This window comes from Macaca nemestrina, chromosome 1 (genome assembly GCF_043159975.1).
Source record: "Macaca nemestrina isolate mMacNem1 chromosome 1, mMacNem.hap1, whole genome shotgun sequence".
NCBI lineage: Eukaryota > Metazoa > Chordata > Mammalia > Primates > Cercopithecidae > Macaca > Macaca nemestrina.
In genome coordinates, this window is record NC_092125.1 from 14,953,152 (window position 1) to 14,975,942 (window position 22,791).

The window sequence follows — 22,791 nt, forward strand, 5'->3', positions numbered from 1 at the left end:
AGGTGAAAAGGCGTTATTTTCCACTGTTTGCTTTTTCATTCACGATTGTGTGCGTGTCAGTCAGCTGGAAATTTAAACAAAGCTGTAGCCTGTGTCGGGTGTAACTACGGATGGATGCAAATTTCCAGAAGGCAGTGTACCTGCCTTTTATAATGATGTTGTGCCTGGCACCGAGCTGAATGGAGGCACACTAGTGCTAAGAGGCCATTTTCACTCTAGGGGAGGAAAAGAGTCCTGAATATATTGGGGTCAAATGTGCTTTCTCTACATTGTTTAAACTTAATTAAAATAATTTTAATAAACTGAGTTTTGTATATCATACTTTCTGAAGCATTATGAGTCTATGAGGCAAAATTGTGATTAAATGTAACCTAGTTTTCAGGTGTTTAATATCGTTAAGCACCGGCTGTGCTGTATCTGTTTCAGCCAAAGATAAACCGAAGCATTACATGGCTAGTCAGAGATAATGTACTTTATTGGGTCAAATTCTGTTTCGCACTGTCCCTATTGTGCTTCATTACTTGCTTTATGAATAACCTCCGTCCTTCTGTTACTTTTCATGTGCTCACATATCCAAGTTGGAAAGTCCCTGGAAAACCAAATGTCTTGCCACCCTCTGAGCTTCTGACAAGCTGTTTGTTCCTGCATGGGCTGCAGGGCAGAAAGATGTGGAGGACAAAAGGGAAGATTGATTGCCAGCCTTTTTGGGGATCTGTGTGCTTATGCCCTCCTACCAGGATCTCTTGATGTTCCTCACGGTGAATTCCCACAACTTAATGCAATTGCAGTTTCAGACAGAAGCATGCACATTTCAATTTACACACGGATTACCTGTCATTTTGAATTAGCATCTGCAGCTGTTCATTATCGGGATAATTTGCAAGGTGTGTTGGAGGTTAGAGGGGTTTGTCACTATTAGCATCACTGTCAAAAACTCATCCTGAAAAGATGATTGTAGAGATGAAAAAAAAGTTCACAAAAATAAAATGCAGTTTCACGGTAATAACTTCCAGTGAAAGAATGAACTCCAAAAGAGGCTGAATAAATTCAGCTCACAGCATGTTTCTTCATTGAATGTTTTCATTATAGCAAATTAAGCTTTAAAACGTAGCAAACTAGGCAGTGAGGCTGCATGGCTTTTACAATGAAGGAGAAAATCATCAAATCATGTAATTTGGTATTGCTACACTGTTTCTATGGATTTGGATTAAAGAAGTTGTTCTCTAACTTTGTAACCTCTGGATCCTCAAACCAAAGGAATACGAACAAAATACGAACAAAATTAAGACACTTAGAACTAAACTCACTACTCTGTTATTTGAAAATAACCACATTATAAATAGAACAACGTTTTACAAAATGTAATGCAGTTAACAGGCGTTATAAGGAAAAAAGATTCCACGCTTGGATAGATTTGGAAAACACCAAGTAGAACAGACAGATTCCTTTGCTGTAGGAATATTCAGGGCCAATGGATATTGTGAATTTCCAGGAGGCTGCTTCCCATATTATTTAAATTGTAACACCTGTGGTAGGGACTATTGTACTCTGGAATACACTTTGGGAAACACTGGAATATACCCATTAAGAATAATAGACAACCAAACCCAATTCATTGCAAACCTCCCACTTCACTATACTGCGTCTTTTGTAATAATAATCACTTATCAGTTTCATTACCTCATTCTTCATACTGCTAAACACGTCGTACCTCATATAAATAAAAAGTATTTTTTATACATACATCACAAAATTGCTAAATAGTAAAAAGAAAAAGCAATTTTTAATGATGTTAGCGCCCAGAGATACCACAATTGACATTTGCTGCCGCATTTTCCCAGTCTTTTGTGTCTGTGCAACACACACACACACACATACACACACCCCTCTCAGCAGAACTGTGCCCCTAGCACAGAGGAACACACAAACCCATTTACACACCCAAACTGGAAAATTGGGATCACACTGTGTTTTTATCTTTCATTTATTTAACCTAACTTAAAATGAACAGCATGCACTTTTTACATCTCACAGGCCTATGCACAGTGCAATGCATCCTCAGAGCCTTTCAATCAGACAGGAAATTGCTGTGAAACATGTGCCCTGTGCCAAGAGCTTTGGGTGGTCTATAAATAAGTGTAAAGCATGATTACCATTCTTCAGGAATGGACTGTCTATGTCAGAGTGACGAAAGATCCATGAAGGAATTACAGAACAATTACGTGTAAAATAGAGATTCGGACTATATAACAGGAATTCTGCAGAGTGTGGTCAGTGTGCATTGGGATAATAGTGAAAAGAATTAGAAGAGGCAGGTGGTTGGCCTGGGCCTTGGAGGAGAGAACATAAAAGTAAAAAATAGGAGCAAAATTCAGGGTCAGGAATACCCATGACCTGATCAGGGGCAGTGAGGATGGTGGTGAGAACTGAAATTCACTGCCACCTCGTCACTCTGCAATGCCTCATCTTGCTTTGGTTAGACATGCCACAGGAGAAACTGCCAGGTTTGCTGAAGGGACTGGAGCAAACTCAGATGTTGACTGATCCTACTTTATTAGGAAAGTGCAAACCACAACATCCATAACAAAGTAATATAGTTAACTGAAGAACAAATGTAGAGTGACACAACAATTTTGCTTAGCAGATGCATTTATTTTCTACTATTGGAAGTGCACCCCACACTTCACATCATTTCCAGGGTCATTTTCCATGAACTGGCTTACTGATGCTCTGGCTTACTGATGCTCAAACAGATTTCAGACAGAAGGAGTTACAATGAGGAAGCCTATATCTCTTTTCAGAAGCCTTTCAAATCTTCTAAGTGTAGGAAATTTCTGTTTAATTCTGCCCCCCACCTCCAAAATTTCAGGTCAAGTGTTGCCTTTGTTTGATTTCACTCCTTTATCACAGTTGAAAGAGGCAGTGCCTCAAGGAAATCAATGCCAAAATTAGCCTCACACTGTTTACTGCCACAGCTCCTGGGACCATGGGTATGCAACTAGAAATACTACTTATGTCACCCTCACCTTCACTCTCCAACACCCCTTCCCCACTAACAATCCCTCTGTTTATGATCATCTTGTGCCTTAAATTCTAATCTTGTACTTTAGCCAGCAGTTCTGGGAGCAATGCAAAGCAGATTATACACTCTATAGCCCAATGCTTATGCTGACAGATGCTGTAATTGTGGATTCAAGCATCTCCCTGAAGCTGTGTCACCTCTAAATTCTGTTTATGCTACTTAATTCATCCATAAATGCTGGAGGACAGGTGGGTTCATCCCAGTCCTGTTGCCTGAGTTGCTTCCGTTAAGCACGTGTGTGTGCGTGCGCACGCGCGAATGCAGGGGGAGTGTTCTCATGTGTACTTTATATACTCCATGGCATGGTGAGATGTAACCATGCCTGTGTGTGAGCTTCCATTTTAGCCCTGTCTCGGTGTCCTGAGGGCTGTCAGGCAATTTGTTAAAACTGCATAAACCCCACCACCTGCAAAATCACACTTTTTGCTTGTGACCAAAGAGAGAAAGGATTCACACTCTTTGGTCAAACAGAAGTAGTACCTAGAGGCAACGTCTGCATAGCAGAAGGAAAGTCTAGGTCACAATGGGTGAGCTGAAGGTCTAGTTTAGCTACCAACTCATTTGGGTACCAAAGCACACCCTTAGTCCTATGAGCTGTCCACTGCTTAGGCCTGAGAAAATGATGAATTGGGTGCTTTTTCTTTTTCTTAATGTAAGTCACTTCTACAATGAAAAGTAAGAAAGATTGGAAAGTCATTCATTCTCATCTCATAAAATGGCCCTTTTGAACTTTCAAGAGATCAATAATGTTTCTTTTATGAGCTTCCCCGAGAATAAGTGGACCCTTGTTGACTCCTTTCTGAAAAAGTCTCCAGGGAGTTTGCCCTTAGAAAGTGCTCAAGTCCTTTCTTTCATTTTTGTTTTTTAATTTTATTTTTATTATACTTTAAGTTCTAGGGTACATGTGCACAACGTGCAGGTTTGTTACATATGTATACATGTGTTATGTTGGTGTGCTGCACCCATTAACTCGTCATTCACATTATCAAGTCCTTTCTTTAGGGTAAGGGACCCAGAGCGGGTATCAAAGACCACCAGCTGGCTGGTGTGAACCAAGCCTTTCTAACGCAAAGGAGATAGAATTGCACAGGAAATGGGAAATGATGCCTCGCAACTGACATCTATCTCAGTAAGGGCTATAGAGTTATTTTAGTTGTTTACAGCTTTATTGAGATATAATTCTCATAGTATAAAATTCAGTTAACAACACGACTCAGTAAGTTTTAGCAAATTTGATTTGTGAAACCATTACCATAGCATCGTTTTGGAACATTTCTATCATGCTGAAATGAGTTCTGGTGCCAATTTGAAGTTCTCCCTGTTCCCACCCTCAACCCTAGGCAACCATGAATGTGTTTTCTGTCTCTATAATAATTTGCATATCCTGAACATTTCATATACATATACAGACTTTCACATCTGACTTCTTTCATTTAACATCATGTCTTTGGGGTTTATCCATGTTGTAGCATGTGTCAGCAGTTCATTCTTTTGATGCCTGAAGAGAATTCCATTGTATGGATATACCAAATTTGGCTTATCCATTCATCTATTGATGGACATCTAGATTGCTTCCAGTTTGGGGCTGCTATGAAGAATGCTGCTATGAACATTCACCTATAAGTCTTTGTGTGGATATATATTTATTTATCTTGGGTGGACTAGTTTTTAGGCCACTCATTCAACAAATCTTAATTGACCACCTACTTTGTGGTACAAGGCAGATACAACTTTTCCCTCATAGAGCTTGCTTAGTCCAAGTGGCAGTGCTTCAAGTACCCATATCTTAGAGGATTAAGGGCATCTAATTGCTTCCAAACAGGACACAATTAAGAGCTGCTCTGGAAACTACAGTTCCACCTTCTTCCATCCCTCAACTCCTGCCCCTTTTTCCTAGACTGCATGAAAGACAGGGTCTGATGAAAACTTTCCCATTTATTGATTACTGATGAGTACACCATCCCAGGACCTGGCCAACAAACTAAATAGCTTTTGCAAAATGAGAAGCTTAGAAGAAAGCTTTTGTTTATGGCCATTTGCAAGTGTAACTTATCTTCCAAACAATCCATTTCAGTCTTTGTTTGTCTTTTCTACTCATTAAATACTTGCTCAGTGAATTTATGTGTGACATTATTTTTAGGCAGTGATGTAGAGGAAAGGGGAGGAGACTTGCAGAAAAGGCTTTCACACATATAAGGCCAACTACGTGCCCCGAACATCCCAAAGCAATTCACACTTCACATGTCCCAACCCACTTGCCCTTGCCAGATCATCCATATGGATTCCTGGATTTTGGGTCAGAAAACACTGCCACCATTCACATGGGGCCGAAGCCCCAGCCATGTTCCTGACTAGCACAGGTTCCAGGGAAAGAACAGAATCTATGGAAATTGAAGTTAGATGTTGACCATAGGTAAAGGAAAAGGAAAGAGAATAGAGAATTAAAGGGGCAAGTGGTGGTTAGACACCCGATACATACACCGCAATCTCTGCCAATAGATGTTATATATCTTTTTATACCCATCACGATGGTGGAGATCAGTAAGATTATTTCCCTTTTGCATATTGGACAGCTGAGGTTCTGAGAGTTAATATCCCAAGGGTACAAATCAGTGAGAGGCTAAGGCACAGTTTTAACTTGGTTCTGTTTGACTCCAGAGCATCAACGAGAATCGAGAATGTTCTCATTCCTCTCGTTGTCCCCTTTGAAAGCTGACCAAGGTCATGGTGCTGAACACCTCATTCAGAACTGCGTGTCACTAAAGAGGGACTTCAGGTTTGCAGAGGACAGAAACACATTTATAACATGGAAGAGACTGAGTATGTATGGGACTCTGCACTAGGATTTGCTGTTCTGGAAAGAGGGCGTTATGGACTGAGTGATTGTGTTCTTCCCAAATTCATGTGCTGAAGCCCTAACATCCAGTGTGGTTGTGTTTGGAGACAGGGCCTCTAAGAAAGTAGTTAAAATTAAAGAGTCTGGGTGCAGTGGCTCATGCGTGTAATCCCAGAGGTTTGGGAGGCTGAGATGGGTGGATCGCTCGAGCCCAGGAGTTCAAGACCACTATTGGCAACACGGCAAAACTCCATCTCTACAAAAAAAAAATACAAAAAATTAGCTGCACATGGTGGTGCTTGCCTATCGTCCCAGCTGCTTGGGAGGCTGAGGTGGGAGGATTGCCTGAGCCCAGAAAGTCAAGGCTGCAATGACAAGTGATTATGCCACTGCACGCTAGCCTGGGCATAGGAGTAAGACCCTGTTTCCAAAAACAAACAAACAAAAAACCAAAAAAGGTTAAATGAGGTCATAAGGATGGAATTCTAATCTGGTAGGATTAGTGTCCTTAGAAGAAGAGCCACCAGAGAGTTTGTTTTCTATCTCTCTCTCTCCATACACACATCAAGAGAAGAGGTCATGTGGGGACACAGAAGGCAGCCGTCTGCAAACCAAGAAGAGAGCCCTCCCCAGAAATTAAATTTGCCAGCCCCTTGATTTCAGATTTCCAGCCTCCAGCATTGTGAGTAAAAAAATGCCCTTTTTAAAAGCTATCCAGTCTATGATATGTTGTTATGGCAGCGCTAGCTAATACAAGGGGGTTACAGTAGAGAGTGTACTGCGCTTGAGAAGGTGTAAAGCTGGACTAAGAGCCACCACTCTGCAGAATGTGTATGACATGCTACAGATGGCAGAGTATTTATTTTGATAACCTATTAGGAGAAGAAATAACTTTATTGGATTAGTAATATTATATGCTATCTTATATTTGTTTGCCTCATGTGAATTGCTTGAATCTTTGTTGTAAAGTTATTTCTGGAGGCAGTGTGTAGAGTTGGGAGAAAACATGGCAGTTGTGAAGTTGTGTTTAAAAACAAAACTAGTGTTTTGCACTGGGAAATTATTCTTCTTATTAGGATAAAGAATTAGGAGGTGAACAAAAGTTGCTTTTTGGGGATGGAATGGAGTGGTGGAGGCTTCTTTGAGATGCGTCTGATCTACTCTGAAGCAGTCTGAGAGCTGGTAAGAGTCAGGTCTTGATCCAGCTCAGTTTTCCCACCCATCATCACCATCTCAGTAATCAGATATCTAAATCGGCATTTCTACCTCACTTCCATTTCCTTAGAGGTCCCTGAATAACTCTCAAAGGGCTGAATAACTTCATGCAGTGGATTTAAGACAGTCCTGGAATGTACTCAGCTTAAGGTGAATCATGACTCTTGAGAAACTGACAGGGTATGGGTAAGCCTTAAATAATACTGTTTGTGCCTTGGGGGAAGAGTCAATGCCTCCCCTTGGGAGGAAGCAGAGCACTGTGTTTTAATACTTGGTCTGAAAACATCTGAACTTGAGGGCATCAGTTTTAATCTGTATGCACTGCTAGTTATGGCCTGTGCAGTCTCCTGGAATTTCACCATTTTCTGTGGCCTGGGCACATGATGCCTCCATAGACACAGCCGGTACTCACAGTTGGTAAACCTGGTGATGTTTTGGTGCTGCTAATGACCTGCACACAAAACCCAGACAAATATGCATACTCCTCTTTGCTGGTGTTTTTCCTCATCGATTGTTAGCATCTCCAGATTCTTTGGCTTCTATGTGTACTGAAATTTGGCTGTTGGAACGCAAAGGATGAACCACAGTTTTATAGGAGGGCAGGTTATAGATAGGACAGTACCTCCAGGCAAAGACACTGCCCACTGCTACAGCCTGAGGGCTCTTGAGGAAGAGGGGCATGCTGGAGCCTTCTCCTGTGGAGTTGCCGGCCCACAAGACTCACCATGGCAGTGCTGGACAGCTATGGGGGGATGGGGGCATCTCTGATCCTCTAGTCAGAAGAGGTGTGGGTTTTGGTGGATGAAGTGTTAGATGAAAATGAGCAGAACAGAGCAAAATTAAAACACCGTTTTCTCAAACATACCTCCAGTTCTCAGCAGAGTCATTGTACATCAACAAGGCAGGACTAAACTTGCTTGGTCAAGGACCAAGGTGGGGTTGGTCTTAAGGTATTAAACATGACCTCTCAGGCTTAATCTCCTACCCAAGGATAGACATTCTGAACCAACAATGGGTGACATGTCTCAGCTCATTCCTGGGCATCGAGGCTTTAACACAGAAACACGGAGACTGGGACCAGCCCCAGGCAAAGCTTGGAAGTTGCACAGCCTCTCTTTGGCATCCTTCTGTACCTCTTTTTATGCCATCTCATCATCTGGGGTTCCGTCTCGTGGAGCAAGTTGTACTCGTGTAGCTAGTCTTTCCATCCCCTGCTCAAATGCTAAAATCTACTCTCAGAAAGAGCACCTGTTTGCATGCACACATATGCTCACATACATGCACATGCTCGATTCCTTATTGTTCCTGGTCTCAATTCCTCAAAGCTCTGCTCTCTGACTATAGCTAATGAAGGGTTTTAATCAGATAAACCAATCTCTGCTAACGAGTAAGCAACTTAATAGACTCTTAGAATGTTCCTGCTGAAAGAGACAATGGAAGATCTATTATAATCCTCTTTCTTTGTAGCAGGAGAAGCCCAGGCTGCAAAAGGCCAGGTGGCATGTCCAATATATTAATTAGCTAATGGAGGAGCAGAAAATGACACTTGAATGTCCCCACACCTCATCCAGTGTTCTTCCCTCCAGTCCCTTCTCCTGAGCTACACGATGTCTTAACCAATGGAAATGTATTATGCGCCAAAAAGGCTTTTAAGAATTAAATCTCTTCTTGGCTGTCCCAATAGGGCTGTTCTGAACCCTTTCCCACCTCTTCAAGTCTTTAAGCCCCATCCATCATTTGTGGCAAACAATGACACTTCCTACATTACAAAGAAGATCAAAGTCACCAGCACGGCTCCCTTAGCTTCCCCTCTCTGCGTCTTCATGATTCTCTGTGTCTTTGCCCATTAAGCTTTCTCTGCTCCTTTTCAAAGACGATCATTCCCTTTCTCTGTCTTGTGCTTCCTCCCCTGGTATGCTGCCTCCTCTAGGCCACTGGTGCATTAATTTTTGCATCAATTATCTTTCTCTCCGGGCAACCTCAGACCTGCCCTGGAATCAGCCTGGCTCTCTCAAAAGTTATCTCCCTCCCTCTTAAGACAGCATAGCTTCTCAAACCTCCCTCACTGTCAAACACTTCAACCAAGTAATGCCCCCGCCCACCCTTGCAATCTGGCTTGCAGACCAGCACCCACTTAAAACTGTTTCCACAAAATCACCCTCTCTTGGCTGGATCTGACACATCACTCTCTCTCTTTCTTCTCGATTTTCTTCCGGTGGTCTCCATGCCACAGTACTATCTGAGTCCTCTGGTCTGGACGGTCAAACTTCTCTCCCGACTCCCTTATCTCCTAAATGTTCACGGTCACCAGGATTCTGTCTTTGCCCATTTATTTCCATATCACCTGATTGGTTCCTCAGGCTTCACCGCCTCTTTCTGCCACCTCCCTGCCTGCTACATATCTGTGTTTGCAGGCATTGGCCTCAAACTCAACTTTTCTAAATGTGACTCCCCCATTTCTCCCTCCCAGATGTGTTTCCCCTCCTATCTTCACTGTTACTGCTAATGGCATCTCTATTCCCAGAATTGTTCAGGCATAATCTTCAAAGCCGTATTTCATGGCTCTTTTCAGCCTTCCTACTTCACACTCTCACCACGGCCTGTTGATTCCTTCTCTATCCTGTCCTCGTCCTTGCCATCAGATGGTACAGTGGTTAGGATGTGGGCATACCATGTGGCAGTTGTCTCAAAGAGTGAGTTACCTGATTACCCTGCAATCCTATTCCTCACTGCACAGTGGGAATTACGTTAGGAGCCACTGCAGAGGCATGTCGTGAGGACTGAATCCGGCAACCCAGGTTAAGGGCTCATGGTGAGCAGGAAGCAAATGTTACTACTGCGGTTATTACCATGAACTCATGGGTGGACTGCTGCTGTCACTCCCCAACATGTCTCCTTGTTGCCACTGGACACTTTCCAGCAGGGTTTTAAAAATTTTTCGCTATACCTTCAATATGACACGCACATGCGAGCATGTACACATGAGCACACACACACGCCCCTGAAATGAAAGCATCTTGGATCCACTCTGACTCTTATTACATTTGATAGACAGTGGCAGTTTTTATTCTATTCTAATTCCTTTAATAAGAAATACTTATTGCAACTGATGGAAGAGATTTCATAACCCAGTTTGAACACCACTACTGCCCATGACCGTCTCTTTTCTCAGTCTCAGATGGTGTTTTCTTCTCTTCTCTGGCTCCCCCTGTTTCAATCTTCTCTTCCGAGTCCAGCGCTCAGGATGCCTCAGCGTCTGCCCATGGTCTAGCTTAACCTCCCCTCCTCCTGCTTCTTCTGATCACTACGCTCTGGCCCAGTAGACTGCCTGCTGGTCTCCCAGCGCCACCCTCTCCTGGCTCTGTGCCTTTGTCTGTGGCTCCCTCTGTCAGGAAATGCTGTATTCTCCCCTCCCACCTCTGACAGCCCAGGGCAGAGGCAACCTCCTCTACCATGCCATCCTGACTGTGCTCCCAGCAAAAGCAGTTCCAATAAATGTTTAACCGTCACCTGGAGTGTGGTGACAAGATGAATTCTGAGGCCACATCCAGGCTCAGCAGGAAAGAGTATCCTGTCAGATTAGGTCATTTTTGCAAAGAAGGGGGTAATGATGGCAAGCAAGAGTGCTGTGTAGGGGCCATCTGCATCCCAGCCAGAACTGAGTTTGCCCTCAGCTGAAATGCAGCATTTGCTTTATACTTCTTCCACAGAATCAAACACATTACATTTCAGTGTGCATTCTTTATTGGTGTGCCTTTCTGACATTCCTCACTCGTTTGGAAGCTCTATTGGATCAAAGATTATGTTTCACTCCTCCTAGAGTCCTTACAAACATCTGGTTCATTCTCTTGGATATATTAGGTAAAATATTTGATCACGACATGAATGACTTTTGCCACTGGAGTTTCAGATCTAGGGCTAGCCAACCAGGGAAATATTTTGGGTTGAGGGAAACTCTTTGGCAGTATACTTCTCAAGAATCCTCTTGGACTGGGCCAGCATCCTGGGTCTTCATATACTATTAATTGAGCATTCCAGGATGACCATCTTATCCTGTCAATAGGAATAAGGTAGTCAGACCTACTCTGGGGGCAGCTGAAACCACCCAACACTCCCAAAGCAGAGGCACTAAGAATATGACACACAGCTATGGGGCCCGTGAGCCCCCATGGGGGTCCCAACCACTGAGTTATATTAGTTATATTACAGTGGGAGGTTTTTTTTTTTTTTTTTTTTTTTTTTTTTTTTTTTTTTTGAGATGGAGTCTCTCTATGTCACCAGGCTGGAATGCAGTGGCATGATCTCGGCTCACTGCAACTTCCGCCTCCCCGTTCAAGTGATTCTCCTGCCTCAGCCTCCCAAGTAGCTGGGACTGCAGGTGTGCACCACCACGTCCAGCTAATTTTTGTATTTTTAGTAGTGACAGGGTTTCACCATGTTGGCTAGGATGGTCTTGCTCTCTTGACCTCGTGATCCACCTGCCTGGGCCTTCCCAAACTGCTGGAATTACATACAATGGGAGCTTTAGGGAGCATTTACTGAACATCTACAGAGTGCCATGAGCTGATATAATTCTCTTTCCTACTCAAATGAAAAGGAGTTGTGCAAAGGTTTTGCAACATTTGCAGCCAGGTAGATACAGATTTGAAGCCTGGGATCCCTGTTTTCTAATTACAGGACCTTCTGTGAATGATTTTTCTGAGCCTCAGTTTCCTTATCTATAAAGCTGGATAACAATACTTAGCCTTGCTTAGGGAAAAAATAGAGATAATGGAACAATCTCTCCTAGCATAGCACCTGCAATATAGTAGACATTCATTAGCAAAAACTATTATTTGAGTATTAAGAGCACATACCATCACCCTTCCTTTCCTAGGACGGAACTGATTCCTGGAGAGCTTTATTCATTAGCCAGAAATCACTTACCTAGTGTGAGAGCTGGGTAGACCCAGTCCATCTAATTCCAAAGCCCTCACCCTTTCCACAGCACTACTTGCTGCAGGCCTCTTGGGGGAATTCACTGTACTGTTCTCAATGATTAATTCCTATTGAATGAAATTTCAATGAACATGAATGAGCTGATTGTGAGTAGAGATGATCCTAGTAAACACTAGTCTATTAGAGATGTGCTACTGATCAATGCTCCGCTTCTGAAAGGAAAGCCAAGCAAAGGATCTGTGAAAACAAGGTATGTTTTTAGACATGACAGATGCCATCAATGTCGCCAGAACATACTTTTCAAGCCTTAACCCCTATCTGAGGCCCAGCCCCACTCTCCTCATGCTTCTGGGCTGAGCCCAAGTATCCATGTTCTCTCTGCCTGAAACTGCCTCTCCTCCCCTCTGTACCAACAAGCTTTCTCATATCCCCCCAGCCTCAGTTGTGATGCCTCAGAAGGCCTCCTCCTCAGGAAGGCCCCCTCCTTAGAATGGCTCCTTCTTAGAAAGGCCTGTTCCTCAGCAATATCTCCTCAGAAAGGCCTCTTCCTCAGGAAGGCTCACTTCTTAGATGGCCTCCTCCTCAAAAAGGCCTATTTCTTAGAATGGCCTCTTCCTCAGAGACCTTTCTGAGGAGGCCACCCCAGGAAGGCCTTCTCCTTAGAAGCCCTCTTCAGAAAACCTCCTCTCCTCAGGAATATCTTCTCCTCAGAAAGGCCTCTTCTTAGAAAGTCCTCCTTCTCAGAAAGGTCTCCCCCTCAGAAAGGCCCCCTCAGAAAGGCTTCCTCTGTAGAAACCCTCCTCCTCATGAAGGCCTCCTCCTCAGGAACACCCCCTCAGATTGCTCAACTCTCAGTGTCCCTGTGACACCTTGCTTTTAGTTCAATATCAGAACTTACTACTTTGTATTTGATAATTTATCTATCTATCTGCATGTCTCTTCCCCTCTAGACTAAAATGTCGTGAAGAGAATGAAGCTAGAATTGTTCCTTTTTGCATTTCCAGGGCCTTGCTACATTGTCACAGGACACAGAGTAGGGTTGGATGAAGTGTTTGTTGAGTAAATGAAGTCATCTTGCCCATCTTCCTGTGTTTGAGTTTAACCAAGCTTTGCCTTTTCTATTTTGGTTTTATATGTACCACATGCTGGTGCCTTCTTGCCTCCCCTTAGATGACACACTCTGCGAGCTAATAAATATTCCTCGCTGGCTGCATTCCCTGCCTGTAGCCTGTCTGCCATCCATACAGAAACACCCACAGCATGGGGACCACCTTGCCCTGTGCATTCAAGTTAAAACAAAATGATTCAACACTTCCAAAACCGGCACATAAGATGCAAATGGTTTCCAAAAAATAGACCAAAAGCCAAACTGAGGAAAAACACCAAGGAAAAAAACCAGGCAGAGAGAAAAAGCTATATGTGAGCCAGGCATACCAAGGGCAGGTTTTATCAGGCCCCGATGGGCAGACTTTTTTATGGGATACTTGTAGGTATCCCGTGCAAAACGCAACTGGGGGCTTGCTAGGCATTTTCAGCTACCTCTACCTTATTGCATTTCCTCACAGCCTGCTGAAGTAGGTTGTTCCTTCTCTTTTACATTTGAGGAAACTGAGCCTGTTTTCATGATTTACACAAATCCAACTGGAAAAGGGGGAAGAGCCCAGTCTTGATCCTCAATCTGACCATTTCTTAGTTCACTATACATTTCCATTATCCACAGGCATTTATGAGGAAATGCTAGTTCCAAAGCCAAGTCCGTGACGAGGCAGTTGCTGGTGTTAGTATGCACAGGAGACTCTTTTGGCAGCAGCCCTAAGGGTTTGTTTCTTTTTTGGGGGGGGTGGGGTGGTTAATAGGAGATAATTCTCATTTTCATTCCCTGAAGGCAACCTCCAGGCTTGGCCATAGGGAAGTACCTGTGCCTCGCATGCCACTCACTGCCTCCTGCAGCACCTCTGAGGCCACAGTACCCAGTTCAGGTAGCTCCGCCATCCATGTCCTGCCCCACTTCCAGTGCTGTTCAAACCTGTCCTGCCCAAGGAGGGCTGGGAGTGTCCCAGGGAGACCCCCTGCTGCTGGAGAGCGGGACCGATCTGCCCTACTAGCAGGTAGGAGTGGGGCAACTTCCCATGAGGACCCTATGCGTGAGCAGACACTCACTCCCTGCTTCCCTCAGAGAAATAAATAGCCAACCCTTCCCTCCCTAATACATGTGGCCACGTGTATGCCACACATACATGTGGCAATGTCTGGGAGAAGGCTTAGAAATACACACACCCCTGGAAGAGGTAGCACTTGCACTAAACTCAGGGGTAGATGGCTGATATCAAGTCATTCCTGAGGTTGGGATGGAGGAGAGAAGAAGACAGCCACAAGAAGGAAAAAAAACCAACCTCCTAAAGATAGAAAATGATGAGAACTAGGTAAGTAGTTGCAGTTCAGTGCAAACTGATGTTCTGAAAAAAATGCATAAGCTTTGGATCAGACAGCCCAGGATTCCATTCCTGCTTCACCACCTACCAACTGTGGGTCTAGGACACATGAACCCACCTTGCTGGGCCTCAAAGTGCCCCTCTGTAGGATGGGGGTCATAGTACTAGGGCAGCTGCAGGCAGGCCTGTGTGGATAGTTGAGCTTGGAACATACAATTACCAAGCCAGCCTCTGTCTTGTCCTCGCTGCTTCTGAGATTTATTGTAATAAATGAGAAATCATGAGTGGGAAGCAGGGTCCACAGAAGCCTAGAGAAGTCCAGGCTTCCCGGGAACAGCAGAAGTCAGGCTCTGTCCCAGCCCATGGCTGCCCCTCACTCACCACTTGATGCTCATGGGCTCTGTTAGCTCAGCACAAGCAAAGGCCTAGAGGGCAGCTCCTGGGACCTAGGGGATGGTCGGCCTGCCTCACCTGGCCAAGGTGGCTTGCTCCTGGGAGAGGGAGTTAGTCATTCCACCTCTGCCTCCTGGGAGGAGGAGTTAAGAACTGGGACTGGTCCCTCTGACCCCTTCTCCATTGGAAAGCCAGGCCCCTTAGGCCAGCAGAAGCCAGCTGTGTCTGAGGAAGCTTTCCTTGGTGGGCTGCTGCTTCCCCTGCCCTCTGGCTCACATTTCCTGGGTGAGAGCAGTTCCAGGCAGAAAGGACAACACGGGGAGGAGGAGGACACCTGCTGGGGCCCTCTCACAGCCCATCTGAGCCCTCTCCAGGGCCAGGAAAAGAGCCTGTTTACAGCCTGGTGCTGGCTCTTCCCTCACCTGTGCGCCCCGCCCATTCCCAAAGAGCAGGGCAGTCACTTGGCTGGTGGCCGGAAAGGCTTCGGAACAGGCAGGAGAGACGTCTCCTTAGCTCGCTGCAGCCCTCTCCCACCTCTACCAGCCACGGGCAGCACCTTTGGTCGGCCTGGGGGTGAGGCACAGAGCTCCACACCCAGGCAACTCAAGTGTGTGTGCGGTGAGGGGACACTGGGAGCGGCTGGACGACCCCCTCCTGCCGAACAGACAAGAGCCCCAGGACAAACTGGGATGGAGGTGAGGGTGCAGCTGCTGCCAGATGCGCTGGGTGCTGCCCAGGAAGGAGAGGGTTGGGGAGCCGGGTGCTCGCTCGCCGCAGCAGCTCACTCCTGCTCGCCAGGGAGCTCAGGGCAGCCCCCGAAGCTGCTAGGTCCCCCCACGCAGACGGCGGCGCTCTGCACTGCGGAGCCGCGTCCTTGGGGAGCAGCACCCCCAGCCCCGGCGCCCCGCAGTCAGGCAGCTCCCCCTCAGGGTGGCAGCATCCCCCGGCTAGGGTGCACGGACCCCCGGGGCGAGGCGGCCGCGCATTACCTTCCACTTTGGTGAGGGTCAGGACCGGACTGTTGCAGGCGCTGAGCGGGGCCACCCGGGCCGAGTGCTTCTTCATGATGAGCTGGCCGCCTGCAGGAGCGCTGCCGCCGATCGCCTACATCCTGGGGCCGGCTGGAGCGCGCCTCTCCCGGGCCCGTGGCCGACGCGGCCCTCCGCCGCCGGGGAGCACCAGCGGTTCGCCCCTCTCAGTCCCGGCCTCCCCGGCTGCCCGCCGGGCTCCGGTCGCCGCGTTGCTCACTGCGGCGGCCACCCTGCAGCGCACATCCTCCCCGGCCACGCAGCCACTCCACACACACGCGCGCACAGCCTCCTACTTGGAGGTTGCTGCAAACTCCAACGTCACGTACAAGTGCACTCCCTGCTCCCACCCCGCAGCTCACCTGCTCCGCCCTCCTCCCCGGGACGCCCAGCCCCGCAGCCCTCATCCCTCTCTTCCTCCCAGCCAGGTCCTGACTGCAGCCTCTGTCCACCACCTCCCTGAGGAGCCCTTTAAAAGGACCAGCGCCTGCGGAGGGGAGACCCTGAGAACTTAAGCCTCAGTGTTGCACAAGTTTAAAAAGGGAAGTGCTTGACTTTGGATTGAGAGTTGACTCTTCACTGTGCGAAGTCCTGAATTATTTCACAGGGATAGTTGGAAAAAAAGCAAAGCTTCCTAAGGCTGGCATTCACTTCTTGAGTCTAGAGGCACATTATCTTGTCTGGCCCCGTGGACAGCTCTTTTTCTGCAGGGTGGAGCAGGGGGTGGTTCAAACACCACAGAAGCAAAACAGCCACAAGAAAACAAATGCTTGAAGTGATTTCTGCTCCCACCCCACTGTCTCAGTCTGGAGATCCAAACTCACCTGGGTAGCAGGAAAGGTCCTTTTCTGCCCAGCTCCCAGGTTCTTGCTTCAGCTGCAGGTCTGACATTTGCCTCTGCAGGCACCGGCTTCACTGCTGTCACTCAGACACAGCTGTAAGCTACTGGTCGATGATGCTCGTTAAAAAGCTATGATATATACCTATTGCATCACTTGCCAGCACAATCCCTGAGTGACCACTGAGTCCAGAGGGGCATTTATCCCATGACAGTGCATCATCAGAGGTGCCCTGCCATCATCCCTGCATGTAGGACACACAGGGCTCACGCAGCCCCAGAACTCCCAGGGCCTTGTGCTCATGTCCGTTACACATGCCCAAACATCCGTCTGGGTCGCAGCCTCAAGGATCAGTTGAGATTCAAGGTGGGTTTTCTTGTTATTGTTGGTTAGGTCTTTGCCTAGAATTTCAGAACCTTCAATACTATCCGGTTTCCTGTCTCAAAGTTAAAATTTCATTGTATTATGTCATTCAAGTCCCCGCAAGGGTAGCTCTGTGGAGTGGTACAGGAGAGAGGGAAATTCAAGCAATAGGGTTTCCTAGCTCAGCACCTACAGTTGTTTCTGGTGACATCCACCTGCACCCCCCAGCTCTCTGGCAGAAGTGGCTCCTAGGAGTTGCTCTTGTGGCATTCTTGTTATTACTTGCCCTCTTGAACAGCTGTAATGAATGGAATGGCTCTGATCTCCAAAAGGTCAGGGCTTCTCAGGGTTGCTTCTCCATCACTACAGCCAAGGAAAAGGTATTCAGGGTCCCTGCAGAGCCCTCTAGTGGTACCCCTCCACATCATATGCCTCTTACAGGAAACGTTCCAAGACTCCTAGTGATGACACTACAATAAGCCAATAAGCCATTTCCTTCTTTGGAAAATTTAAACTCAAATAAGCTTACAGCAAAAGAATTATATATTGTATATTAAAGAGGATCTTTTTACTGCAAAATAATACTTCTATGTGTTCCATCAAGTTCAACAATAACATTTATTATATATAGTAACTAAACATATATCACATAATAATTGGACACATTTTTGAGCACACTTTATGTATTATTTATGTTAACTGTTTTACATAAATAATTTCATATCCTACTCTCAAAAGCTCTGTAAGATTGTTGTTACCTCGTTTCATAGATGGGGAAACTGAGGCTGAGAGGATAATGTCACAGGTCACAGAATGAGTAACTAGTCAAGCAGGGATTTAAATCCAAGTGTGAACTATTCAAAAGTCTGAACTTATAACCCTCTCAGTGGGTCCCTCCCACAACACATGGGAATTCAAGATGACATCTGGTGGGGACACTGCCAAACCATATCATTCTATCCCTGGACCCTCCCAAATCTCGTATTCTCATATTTCAAAACCAGTCTTGTCTTCCCATCTATCCCCCAAAGTCTTAACTCATTTCAGCATTAAGTCAAAAGTCCACAGTCCAAAGCCTCATCTGAGACAAGGAAAGTCCCTTCCACCTAGGAGCTTGTAAAATCAAAAGCAAATTAGTTACTTCCTCAATACAACAGGGGTACAGGCATTGGGTAAATACAGCTGTTCAAAATGGGAGAAATTGGCCAGAATGAAGTGGCCCCATGCAAGTCCAAAATCTAGCAGGGCAGTTGAATCTTAAAGCTTTGAAATGCTCTCCTTTGACTCCATGTCTTACATCTGGGTCATGCCAATGTAAGAGGGGGGTTCCCATGTTCTTGGGCAGCTCTGCCCCTGTGGCTTTGCAGGGTACAGCCTCCCTCTCAGCTGCTTTCACGGGCTGGCATTGAGTGTCTGTGACTTTTCCAGGCACACAATGCAAGCTGTCTGTGGATCTACCATTCTGGGGTCTGGAGGACAGTGACCCTCTTCTCACAGCTCCACTAGGCAGTGCCCTAGTAGGGACTCTGTATGTGGGCCCTGACCCCACATTTCACTTCTGCACTGACCTAGTAGAGGTTCTCCATGAGGGTCCCACCCCTGCAGCAAACTTCTGTCTGGGCATCCAGGTGTTTTCATAGATTCTTTGAAATCTAGGTAAAGGTTCCCAAACCCCAATCTTTGACTTTTCTGCACTTGCAGGCTCAGCACCACATGCAAATTACCAAGGCTTGGGGTTTACACCTCCTGAAGCAACAGCCCAAGTTCTATGTTGACACCTTTCAGCCACTGCTGGAGCAGCTTGGATGCAGGGCACGAAGTCCCTAGGCTGTACACAGAATGGGGACCCTGGGCCTGGCCCCAGAAACCATCTTTTCCTCCTAGGCTTCCAGGCCTGTGATGGAAGGGGCTGTGGTGCAGACCTCTGTCATGTCCTGGAGACATTTCCCCCATTGTCTTGGTGATTAACGTTCAGGTTCTTGTTACATATGCAAATTTCTGCAGCTGGCCTGAATTTCTCCTTGGAAAATGGGATTTTCCTTTCTATTGCATTGAGGCTGCAAATTTTCTATTGCATCAGACTGCAAATTTTCCAAACTTTTATGATCTGCTTCCTTTATAAAACTGAATGCCTTTAACAGCACCCAAGTCACCTCTTGAATGCTTTGCTGCTTAGAAATTTCTTCTCCCAGATACCCTAAATCATCTCTTTCAAGTTCAGTTTCACAGATCTCTAGGGCAGAGGCAAAATGCCAAGAATCACCTTTGCTCCAGTTCCCAACAGGTTCCTAATCTCGATCTGAGACCACCTCAGCTTGGACTTCATTGTCCATATCGCTATCAGCATTTTGGGCAAGGCTATTCAACAAGTCTCTAGGAAGTTCCAAACTTTCCCACATTTTCTTATCTTCTTCTGAGCCCTCCAAACTGTCCCAACCTCTGCCTATTACCCAGTTTCAAAGTCACTTCCACATTCTCAGGTATCTTTTCAGCAATGCCTCACTCTACTGGTACCAATTTACTATATTAGCCCGTTTTCATGCTGCTGATAAAGACATACTCAAGGCTGGGAAGAAAAAGAGGTTTAATGGACTTATATTTCCATGTGGCTGGGGAGGCCTCACAATCTTGCTGGAAGGCAAGGAGGAGCAAGTCACATCTTACGTGGATGGCAGCAGGCAAAGAGAGAGCTTGTGTAGGGAAACCCGCCCTTATAGAACCATCATTTCTCATGAGACTTATTCGCTATCATGAGAACAGCATGGGAAAGACCTGCCCCCATGATTCAATTACCTACCAGTAGGTCCTTCCCACAACACATGGGAATTCAAGATGAGATTTGGGTGGGGAGACAGCCAAACCATATCACAAGTGCTCAAAAAATACTTGTCTGTTTTTAAAATATCTACTTTCTGTTTAACGCAATGCTGTGTATAAAGTCAAATAGCTAACAAATACTGTTAAAGACCACTAAATCCTTTTTTTCACATGCAGCTTATCCCAGGAGTTTTTTATACTTGGGAGGTCATCACCTTATCATGTCTGTTAACTTCTGCTTACCGAAGAGGAGTTACTAATTGCCATCTTAACTTCTTTCCTTTAATTTTAAGCACTCTATGCTGTTGCTATTTTTCATTTTCCATTCTCAACCCCATCAGTCCTATATGCTCTGTCTGCTCTGTTGTGTTTCAACAGCTGCCCCTGTTCTACCCTGCTACCCCTCAAAAAACCAAACTTTCCATACTCCTTTTCAAATCAGGAGGTTTCTGTCTGCTTGACCATATGAGTACGAATATTCCTTAAGTGAACACTTCTTTTTGGGAGTGGGATGTGGTGGGAATGCCTATGTAAAAACTCACATAAACAAAATTATCCAAGAAGCTAATGGTGTACTGGTGTATAAGCATGCACTACTGTTTTGAGAATTCCAACAATTTAAAGTTTCACTGGAGCTTTTTTTATTATGGCTTCACTGGAGTCAGGCCATAATAACCTATTCTAGGATACTTAGGAAATTGCCCAAGCCCCACCTAAAAACTCAAATCTCACAAAAACTCCAATCTCACATTTCCCCCCCCCACCACCAAAAAAGTGCCAATACTTCTTCCAACAAAGAGAGCTGAGACCCCTGATATATCAATGGCAACAATACTGTATAAATAATATCCAGACAAAAGGATGGGTCATTTGACCTCTGACCCCTATTCCTCTTTTGAGGGTGTTAGCATGAGATAATATCGGGATGAGATCATTGGGCACCTATCTGTCTTGACTTTAGTATTACAGGAGCTGGGAAAAGGGACTGGGCTGACTTTTTCAGATTTTACTCATTAAATAGGTCTTCCTTGTCTTCTTCTAAGAGTGTACTGTGCAACAGTTTGCTCATCAAAGCCAAGGATCTCCTCAGCGATGTGCGATGGTGTCTATTCTGATAGAAGCCTGTTCTTTATCACCAGCCCTACTCTCTTGTTTGTTTTTTCATTGATATGGCTGGGAATTGGATGGGTATTTAATGACAATTTATGGTAGTCTGGTATGGCAGACTTACGAAGAGTGATTGGGTTTTGTGATCTCAGCAGAGGTCTGGATACTGAAGTGGGTGTGCTGGGTAGATATAGAAGGGAACAGATGCAGAGCTCACATGCCAGGAGTGTAAGTTTTATACTCCCTGCCTCCTTCCAGCTCCTCACATGCAAACCACAGTGAAAAGCAGTAAGAAAGGAGTCCTAGATAAGAAAGGAGTCAAAATGCCCAGTTTCTTCGACGACCCAGGGGCCTGTGTTGAAATTGCGACCCCCAGGGTGAGGACCCAGCCATGGCCCTTTAGAATGAGAAAGCAGACAGGCCGGGGTTGATCATCAGGAAGAGAGTAGCTACATTGGGCCCACCTGATTCCTTGGATTCTGGAGGTTTGTTACTCTTCTTCCCAGTACAGAATTCCAGCCTGGGTTGTGTGAACAGCCTCTTCTCACCCTACTTGGACTGGTTCACACGTCCGCCATCCACAGGGGCCTCTGGTCTCTTCATTCCCACGCAGGGGTATGTAAATATCTATGGTCCCACTGCACGATTCCAATAAGGCATCAATCCATTTGCTAGAGTTAAGTGATACTCACGATTCCCTTGAGACCAACAGAGCATGGAAAATGCCTTAAAGTATAGCCAACATCTTGAGTTTGAACTCCAGCTCCTCCAGGAAGAAGCAGCCAACCTTGAGTGGTCACCAAGTCTCTTCTGGCCTCAGTTTCCTGATTTGGGCCTGAAAGAATTGGACCCCTCTGGCAGTTTTCCAGCTGTATACTTTTCTTTTTTCTTTTATAAAAGAGACAAGATCTTGCTGTGTTGCCCAGGCTGGAGTGCCATGATGTGATCACAGCTCACTGCAGCCTTGAATTCCTGGGCTCAAGCAATCTTTCCACCTAAGTCTCCTGAGCAGCTAGGACTACAGGTGTGCACCATCACACCTGAATAATTTTTAAAAATTATTTCTTTTGTAGAGATGTGAGCTCACTGTGACACCAGGCTCGTCTCAAACTCTTGGTTTCAAGCAATCCTCCTGCCCCGCACTCTCAAAGCATTAGGATTATAGGCACGACCACCATGCCCAGTGCAAACTATTTCTTGGTCTCTGCAAACTCTACTTTTATTTGTTGGGGTCCTATGTTAGATTTGGTTTATAAAAGAGATGTCATGGCTAAAAGAAAGTTTAGAAAGACATCAACTAGATAATCTCCTAGGTCCTGTTAGCCTTTAAAATGTGGGGTGTATGAAATTATTTTCCTATGTGTTACAATTGTCACTGCCAACAAAGACCTTAACATTATCTTTCCTGTCTCCAGTTAATTCAATAGATTTTTGAGGAGAAAGGAGGGACAGAAGAAAAGAGGAAGGAGGGAGGGAGGGCGGAAGGAAGGAAGGATGGAAGGAAATAAAAAAAGAGGAAAGAGGCAGGGAGAAAGGAAGAAAGAGGGAGGAAGGAAGGAGAGAGGAGGAAAAATACTGTTAAAATTATATTCGTGTAAGTTATGTGAAGACCTTTACTTCATGTGTTCAGAATAAATTCATAAATGTTAAATCCAGCTATGGTTTTCAATAGTCAGAAAACAGACCACTTTAATTAATTTACTCTGAAATATCAACACTGTTTAATAGTCCGTTACTGTAT

General features: G+C 45.5%; 1 protein-coding gene and 1 long non-coding RNA gene across 3 annotated transcripts in view; one reads left to right on the top strand and one right to left on the bottom strand.

Moving 5' to 3' along the window:
* Nucleotides 1-22,791, bottom strand: part of LOC105464118 (solute carrier family 35 member F3) — a 409,658-nt gene that overhangs the window by 92,038 nt on the left and 294,829 nt on the right. The window contains exon 1 of one of the 2 annotated variants that reach the window (XM_011711787.2): nucleotides 15,886-16,242. The exons of the other annotated variant lie outside the window; for it this stretch is intronic. Within the exon in view, the coding sequence (XP_011710089.1) occupies nucleotides 15,886-15,961 (76 nt within the window). The 5' untranslated portion in view covers nucleotides 15,962-16,242. Of the gene's footprint in view, nucleotides 1-15,885; nucleotides 16,243-22,791 lie in introns of those variants that run through there. 2 annotated transcript variants of the gene reach the window in all.
* The window catches only part of LOC105464114 (uncharacterized), a 31,606-nt gene continuing 24,196 nt past the window's right edge, over nucleotides 15,382-22,791 (top strand). Inside the window, exons 1-2 of the long non-coding RNA XR_976654.3 lie at nucleotides 15,382-15,591; nucleotides 16,349-17,129. This is a non-coding gene — a long non-coding RNA (uncharacterized lncRNA). The remainder of the gene's footprint in view (nucleotides 15,592-16,348; nucleotides 17,130-22,791) is intronic.